Source organism: Trichechus manatus, unplaced genomic scaffold, assembly GCF_000243295.1.
Source record: "Trichechus manatus latirostris isolate Lorelei unplaced genomic scaffold, TriManLat1.0 scaffold00008, whole genome shotgun sequence".
Lineage (NCBI taxonomy): Eukaryota > Metazoa > Chordata > Mammalia > Sirenia > Trichechidae > Trichechus > Trichechus manatus.
Window position 1 is genome coordinate 6,504,146 of NW_004443944.1, and position 8,390 is coordinate 6,512,535.

At 50.8% G+C, this 8,390-nt stretch overlaps 1 protein-coding gene across 1 annotated transcript; it reads right to left on the bottom strand.

Moving 5' to 3' along the window:
• Positions 1-218: 218 nt before the first annotated feature.
• On the bottom strand, positions 219-6,241 carry PCK1 (phosphoenolpyruvate carboxykinase 1). The gene is made up of 9 exons (XM_004370212.1): positions 5,983-6,241; positions 5,153-5,334; positions 4,262-4,465; positions 3,930-4,117; positions 3,004-3,166; positions 1,976-2,200; positions 1,751-1,882; positions 1,045-1,140; positions 219-831 (listed from the first exon to the last, which is right to left on the bottom strand). Exons 1-9 carry the CDS (start codon positions 6,204-6,206, stop codon positions 377-379), a joined length of 1,869 nt encoding a protein of 622 aa, XP_004370269.1. The 5' UTR covers positions 6,207-6,241; the 3' UTR covers positions 219-376.
• Positions 6,242-8,390: the final 2,149 nt, after the last annotated feature.

An 8,390-nucleotide genomic window follows, 5' to 3' on the forward strand; every position in this document is an offset into this window, starting at 1 on the left:
ACGCACACACACACACACACAAATACACCACACACACACACACGCATATATATGGCTCAAGTATTTTTTTTCTGTGCATTCCAGCTAACTGAGATAGCTAAAGGGAAAAACAAAAAAAGTGTAAATGCCTGAGTGGTCCCAAGGTGAAACAGAATGTGCATTGGATAATGGATACTGGAGACATGCTGGGATTTCCCCTCCCAATCAAGTCATCACTGCCTGTACTCTGTGGCTCTTTATCTGAACAATTACAGTGTGCCTTTGGGATCTGCTCATCAGTGTGGTCATTATCATGTTACTGGAGGGGTCCCCTCTGGAAAACCCCACCTTCTCTTGCTCCCATGCATCTTACGGAGGCTAAGCTCTCAGGTTCTGATTACATCTGGCTGATTCTTTGCTTCAGGGCTAGGACCTCTCTCTCGATTTCATAGGGGAGGTCGGCATTGACTTGCTCCTCCAGATACTTCTGGATATCTTCCACCTCCTTCTCCCAGAATTCCTTGGAGATACTGAAGAGCTCCTTCACGTTGATGTCGCCCAGGCCTTTCAGATTCAAGGCATCCTCTGCAGGGATGTAGCCAATGGGCGTGGGCTTGGCGCTGTCTTCCCCGTTGATCCGGTTGAACATCCACTCCAGGACCCTGGAGTTGTCCCCAAAGCCAGGCCAGAGGAATCTGCCTTCCTTGTCCTTCCGGAACCAGTTGACATGGAAGATCTTGGGCAGCTTGGCAGCTGGACGCTGGGCCATGCTGAGCCAGTGGGCCAGGTATTTGCCGAAATTGTAGCCAAAGAAGGGTCTCATGGCAAAGGGGTCATGCATGATGACTTTGCCTATTAAACAGAGAAGGGGCCCCACTGGTAAATGGACAAGATTGGCTACCATTTATCACTGAGATAAGCACGCTTGGTTCTCTCTCGCCTCTTCTCTCTCTCTCTCCACACGCACGTGCACACACACACACTCACACACACACACACACACACACACACACACAGAGAACTCATCACCCTCCTTTGTGTTTTTAAATCTTGACTTTGATTTACCTTTGTGCTCAGCAGCTGCTGTGGCCTCCGACCTCATGGCTGCCCCCACAAATACTCCATGCTGCCAGCTGAGAGCTTCATAGACTAGAGGGACACCTTTAGCAGGAGAATAAAGAAATCTTTGTCAAAGGCTTTGACACAGACTCTTGGGCTGGCAATGCCATCTTACAAATTGGAAGGACACAGCAAAACAGCATCTTTCTAATGTTGCTAATTTTGCATTCACAGAGCGAAAGCACAGAAAACTGCTAAATCAGAATTACACCGTCGAGGCAACTGGGGGGAAAATAAAATTGGGAAAAGCGACGTTAGATCAAGGATCCAGGAAAGTTTGAGGTGACCAGGAGCTTGCCAGTTATCGTGGGGTTTTGGAAAGGAAGCTCCTGATCTCTGAGACCCTCCAACAAGGTCATGAAGGCCCTGGGTTGTGCAAACAGTTAATGCGCTCAGCTGCTAACTGAAGGTTGGAAGTTCGAGTTCACCCAAAGGCACCTCAAAAGAAAGATCTGGCAATCTACTTCCAAAAAATCAGTTATTGAAAACCCTATGGAGCAGAGACCTACTCTGACACACACGGGGTTGCCATGAGTTGCAATCAGCTCGACAGCACGTGTTTTTAACACGGTCATGGAAAAGGAGAGATTTCACGGTGTCCTTCTGTAGCCGCCATTCTCACAATCCCAGCCTGAGGGAAGGGGAGGCTCACCAGCAGGTCTGCGGCCCCCAAAGATGATACCCGAGATGGGCACGCCTTCCGGAGACTCCCAGGCAGGGTCGATGATGGGACACTGGCTGGCGGGAGTGCAGAACCGCGAGTTGGGGTGGGCACAGGGTTCCCCTACAACATACGAGAGCAAGAGGCTGCTCAGTGCCTGGCCGAAAGGCTGGCGCCCACCACGGCCAGGAGCACCGTGCCCTCCTGGGGGCTTACCATCCTCCGGACTCCACTCCTTGTTCTTCCACGAAGTGAGCGTGACGCCAGGGGCCAGGGGCTCATCAATGCCTTCCCAGTAGACGCCCCCGTCTCTGGTTTCGGCCACATTGGTGAAGATTGTGTTCTTCTGGATAGTCTTGATGGCATTGGGGTTTGTCTTCACAGAGGTCCCAGGAGCAACACCGAAAAAGCCATTTTCTGGGTTGATAGCCCTCAAGTTACCTGGAGAAGTTTAGACCAGGGAAGAAGTGAGTGCTAAGGAAAACGTAACATTTACACTCATATCTTGCCGGGCTCATGCGTGTGCCAAGTTCTCAACTCTTTTTTTCTTCCTCCCTAGAAAATGGAGCCCCAGTGACACAGCGGTTAAGAACTCAGCTGCTCACCCAAAGGTCAGCTGTTCGAATCCACCAGCAGCTCCTTGGAAACCCGACGGGGCAGTTCTACTCTGCACTATAGGGTCGCTATGAGTCGGAATTGACTCGACGGCAATGGGTTCCTAGAATATACGTTGATCTTTTTCCATCAAAGTATTGTATTAAACGGTGAGGCTTTTACAACTTTTTCTCCTCACTAGTTTTCCACCAATACTATTTTAACAAATTTATGTATGTAAACAAACAGCAACACGTGGCCCCATTCCTATCCAGATGCATTATTAAATGAAAGAATGTTTACAGAATATGTATTTCTAAGGCTCTGCATAGTCTGAAATAACTGACTTAAAAATCCAAAGACTGTGGATTCAGAAGACTTTGGCGTGTCTTGAAGACCAAAAATTCACCCCGGTCCAATTTTCACCAATGGTAAAGAACCTGTTGCTGTCGAGTGCATTCTGACTCATAGCAACCCTATAGGACAGGGTTCCCGAGGCTGTAACCTTTACAGAAGCAGACTGCCACATCTTTCTCCCACAGAGCAGCTGGTGGGTTTGAACCACCCATCTTTCGGCTAGCAGCTGAGCTCTTCACCACTGTGCCACCAGAGCTCCTTTTACCAATTGTAGGCAGGTCTAAAAGGGTTACCTTGTTCGTCAAATTTCATCCAGGCGATGTCGTCCCCAACACACTCCACTTTCCAGCCCGGGAGTGTGGGGTTCATCATGGCGAGGTTGGTCTTCCCGCAGGCACTGGGAAATGCTGCAGCAAAGTACTTCTTCTCACCCGCAGGGTTGGTGATGCCCAGGATCTATCGGAGACACAATTCTCAGTAAGATCTTCATTGGTTCATTTCTCCCCCAGCAGTGGGCTTTGGTCTAGGAACGTGCCTAACCCAAATCCAAACCAACTGCCATCACGTCAGTTCCGACTCAGGCAACCTCACAGGGCCTGGAAGCCCCGAAAAGGTAGGTTCTCAAATCTACTTCTTCACCAATCTATACGACTATTTATGGTGTATTTTTTTTTAACTTTGCCATATATTGTGGGCCTTTTTCCGTATCTATATAGAGAGATCTGTTTAATTCTTGTTATTGATTGCACAGTGTTCCGTTATCTGAATGTACCATTATGTATTTAATAAAACTCTGCCATCGATATACAAAAAGAAAAAGGTCTGTTTCAGGTGTCAGTACCAAGTAACATTTACAAAGTTATGAATTCCAAAGGAGGTCTATTAGTCCCATTGTCTTTGGGGTTCCCCGAGAGGGGGTGTACAAGTGGATTACTTATTGAGGGAATTTTCCAACCTCTCCTTGAGCCTGCACACAGGGAGGGCACATTGGGTCGCGCCTGATGGGAACCGTCATGTTGTTGGCATGAGTGCATTTAAGATTCCCTAGGCTCGAAGCCCTGGTGGCGCAGTGGTTAAGCGTTAAGGTTGCTAACCAAAAGTTTCAGCGGTTCAACTCCACCAGACGCTTCTTGGAAACCCTATGGGGCAGTTCCACTCTGTCCTATAGGGTCACTATGAGTCGGCATCAACTCGACGGCAACGGGTTTTACGCTCTTACCAGCATGTGCTCCGCCAGCCAGCCTTCCTCCTTGGCCAGCCGGCTCGCCATTCTCAGAGCAAAGCACTTCTTCCCGAGGAGCGAGTTCCCGCCATAGCCGCTCCCGAAGGAGATGATCTCTCTTCGGTCCGGCAGGTGGGCAATGAGAGTCAGTTCCGGATTGCAGGCCCAGTTGTTGATCAAAGGCCCTGGAACGAGGACACGTCCCCCGTCAGCATGTCATGTCCCTGGTCGGGGGGGGGGGTCCCCGGAACACGGCTAGCATGGCCCCCAGCTAAAGGGCAAGCTTGCTTGATCATTTTAACTTTGGATTTTGAAATTAGTAAGCTCACTTTTCAGAGGCAAAGGGCAGCCGACAGAGTGCAGGCACTTGACGAACTCCCCGTCACCCAGCGCCTCCAGGACCGAGGTGCCCATGCGGGTCATGATCCGCATGCTGGTCACCACGTAGGGCGAGTCCGTCAGCTCGATGCCGATCTTGGACAGAGGCGAGCCCAGCGGCCCCATGCTGAACGGGATGACGTACATGGTGCGACCTGGGGGCCGGGTCAGTGGGGACTGGTGAGAATGGGGACCCACTTTGTAGGCCCCCACTTGTAACATCACACCCTGTCTACCACCATCCCTTGGATACAAAAGAGTCCATTGGAAAGTGAAGAGCATGCAAAAGTGAAGAGTTTTCATTCATGTACAGTGGGATCCGTGCTCTTTTAAGTCCACGTGTATAGAAATATTTTCATGTTTATGTAAAACAGTCAGTAAAACCAGAACAGAGATGTGCATTTGAATACATTGCTGATTTCACATATAGCATCTAAAGATATCCGAGGCTACAAGGGTCCCATTACCGGCTAGAATTACCAGTTACCGTTAGTCACTTAGGAAGCCCTGGTGGCGGAGTGGTTGAGTGCTACGGCTGCTAACCACAGGGTCAGCAGTTCGAATCCACCAGGCGCTCCTTGGAAACTCTATGGGGCAGTTCTATTCTGTCCTATACGGTCGCCATGAGTCAAAATTGACTCAACAGCAACAGGTTTGGTTTGGTTTTTTTATCAGTCACTTCTGACCCATGGCAACCCCATGTGTGTCAGGGTAGAACTGTGCTCCATAGGGTTTCCAGTGGCTGATGTTTTGGAAATAGATGCCCAGAGGCGCCATTTTAGAAGAGACATAACAGTGAAAGGTTTGCTGACATGGCCCAATTCAATAAACGTTCCGTTCACCTTTCATGCACCCTGGGAACCTGGCGCTGAACGCTTTCTCGAAGTCTTCCTCTGACATCCAGCGGCCCAGCTGGCTCGTGCCAGCTTTGGGGATGGGCACCGTGTCTCTTTGCTCTTGGGTGATGATGACTGTCTTGCTTTCGATCCGGGCCACATCCCTGGGGTCCGTGAGAGCCAGCCAGCTGCAAACATCAAAAACGCATGGGTTAGGAATGGAGAGGCGAAGGCTGCCCATCAGTGCTGCGCCTTCACACAAGACTCCTTCCACGGAGCGTTGTTTGGGAATGGACCAATCTCATTCATCTTTGTCTTCTTTGCCACATCTAGCGACATGCTGAGCACACTGAAGATGCTCAGTGGGTGCGAGCAGCCAGACCCGCCAGGACACAGTCCATGGACGCTTACTCGACCAGGAGCTAGTCTTTTAGGACAAAGACTGCCTTTCTTTCATGGTGATCAGTGATCTAGTTGGCAAGGAGCTTTTGTTTTGTCTTCCTTTTATTCCCACACTCAAGACGTGACATACTTTGGTCAATGATTAGGGCTCTGTCCGCAGGAGGCAAGAGGCACAATAAAACAAGACAAAGCAGGACAGGGCTTTTTTTTGTTTGTTTGCAAAGAGCTTCTGCCTGGGCCATCTCATGTAAGTCTCGGGCTGCTCCACCAATGCCAAGAAAGTCAAGTCTACGCGAGCCTGACTACTGCATGGAGTTATCCAAGAGGCTACCACCCACTAGCAGGTCTTCAATCGACTCTCTCCCGACCCCGAGGGGACGGAGGGGAAGGCATGAGCCAGTGGGTGGGAGCCATGGGCAGGGGGGCCCACTTACCAGTTGTCATACTTCTTGAGCTTCTTGATCACGCCCTGCTCCTCCATGCGGTCCAGCAGCCGCTGGTTCTCTTCCTCGGAGCCATCACAGATGTGGATGTGGTCTGGCTGGCACAGCGTGGTACTGCTCTCCACGAACTCTCTCACCGCGGAGGGCAGGCTGTCCAGGGAGCCCTGGATGACTTTGGCAGAGAAGTTCAGGCCATTTTGCAGCTGAGGAGGCATTTCTGCAGATGTGGGCTCAAGGGCACTAATGTCGAGGTCTCCTGGAACAAAAACACAGGCTCCTGAGCCAATGACCACAGACACCTCCGCACACACCTCATGGGCTTTGTTTGGCTTCCACAGCACCTGACTGCTATTGCACTAGTGGAGAAAGAAAATGAGTTTGGGTTGTCTTTGCAGTTTTTAGAAATGTAAATATAAAAGCTCTACTTACTTTTCTCCCCTTGGGATGATCTCAGCCAGCGATTCAGGGTTCCTTCCAAGTTCTTCCCTCCTGTGGGTATATGTTCCCAGTGGGAAGGCCGTGTTGGATTGCAGGAACTGCTGGTCTTAAATACCATTGAGGAGGAAGGCCCTGCCCCTCGGCTAGGCCCAGGGAGGCTCACCTCTTTCGTCAGGGGGCAGATCTTTGGATCCCGGCCACGGACAGTTATGCTTTGGATCAAAAAAAGATTGGATCAGCTCACCACAATAAATCCCAGGGAGGTAATCATTGAACAGAAACTTGTTCCTGAATGATGGTGACCTCTGGCCCCTGGATCAACCAACGTAGTAAGTTCTTACACAACTCTTGATTGATTCAACTTTGGCCCAGGGCCCTGCTGATGCAAAACACAGCACCCTTCCCCCAGTGGGCAGGTGGGATTGAGGACCACCCTGGCCCTAGCCCTTCTGGGCTTCAAGGGTCGTTGGCTGCACACAGTATGTGCTGACAGCTACTGATTGACAACAGACTGCAGAGACGAGCCGTCAGCCACAACAAAGGGCTCACACGTAGAAGGTGCCCTAATGTAGGACAACAGGTAGCTTCTTGGCAAAGATCGGCAGCATCGGGTCCAACGGGGAGCTGATAAGTTCAGCGAGTGCTTACTGTGTGTCCCCTGCCCCCCAAATATAAGCCCCGTGAGCACAGGGGGTTTTGCCTTATTTATTCATTGCCGTACCTACAGTGCCCGGCACATAGTAGGTGCTAAATTAATAAACACCGGGCACTGTTTTAGGATCCCTGGTGGTACAGTGGTTAAAGCACTCGGCTGCTAACTGAAAGGTCGGCGGTTCGAATCCATCAGCCACTCCAGGGGAGAAAGATGCGGCAGTCCACTTCTGTAAAGATTTACAGCCTTGGTAATCCTATGGGGCATTTCTACTTCGTCCCACACGGTCCCTATGAGTCGGAATGGACTCAGTGGCAGTGATTTGGTGTTTTGGAGGGCACTGTTTTAAGTGCTTTGCTTCAGTTAAGTCATTAAATCCTCAACACTTTCTGAGGTGGAAGCTCTGAACAGCCCTATGTACAGACAAGGAGACTGAGGCACAGAGAGGTCTAGTAGCTACTCCCTGCTCCCTGGCTGGTGGGCAGCAGAGGGAGGATTTGAACTCAGGCAAGCTGGGCTCTGAGCACCTCCTCACACTGCCTCTCGTGAGCTACCATTGCCATTTCTGGAACCTTCCATGTGTTCTCCAGTGGTTGGGGCTGGGTGCAGTTTCTCCTGGAGTTAACTAGATACTTTTCCCCACCCTTGCAAGTCTGAGAGTTTGGGGAGGGGAGCGGCCTTGTTGGTTTTGCTAGATTACATTTGAGCAGTGGGACCTTTATCACAGCCGTCAAGAATCTGCTTTGCAAACCACCAGAACTTCGGTCCGATTTAATGAGCTATGGCAGCTGCGTGCTGGGGTTTAGAGAGCACTAGGTGAGAAGTCACGGGGGAGGACCCCGCTCAGCTGCCCACAGCCAGTCGAACGGCTCAGGGGGGCCCTCTGCTTCGGGTGAGGTCAGCTCCGGACTTTCCCTCCTCCCCTGTGGCAGGGTGGGATGGCCAGCTGAGATAGTTCCTAAGGAGCTATGGCAAATGCAAGGTGCTGTGAATGATAGTCTCAGCCCAAGAGCGTGGGGAGGACTAGGCACGGGGCTTTGTAAGGCATACATACATCACCAAGGTCCACTCAAACTAGCAACCCATTGCTGTGCGTCACCTACTCAGACTTCTTCAACCAACGGGGTCTTCCATTGCAAATACAATATGAGGTGCTTTTATTTAGTTTAGGATTATTTCCCATGGCGGGGGCGGGGGGGGGGGGTGGAGTGGAGGGGGTGGGGTGGGAACAGTTCCTGTCAAGTCAACTCTGACTCATGGTGACCCCCTGTGTGTCAGAGTAGAACTGTGCTCCATAGGGTTTTCTTTT

Coding starts and splice junctions, on each gene's coding strand:
- PCK1 (XM_004370212.1), bottom strand. CDS start 6,206: ATGCCTCCTCAGCTGCAAAATGGCCTGAACTTCTCTGCCAAAGTCATC. Junction 5,335..5,982: donor CTCAAGAAGTATGACAACTG/GTAAGTGGGCCC, acceptor TGATGTTTGCAG/CTGGCTGGCTCTCACGGACC. Junction 4,118..4,261: donor CTGCCCTTTGCCTCTGAAAA/GTGAGCTTACTA, acceptor TCCTCGTTCCAG/GGCCTTTGATCAACAACTGG.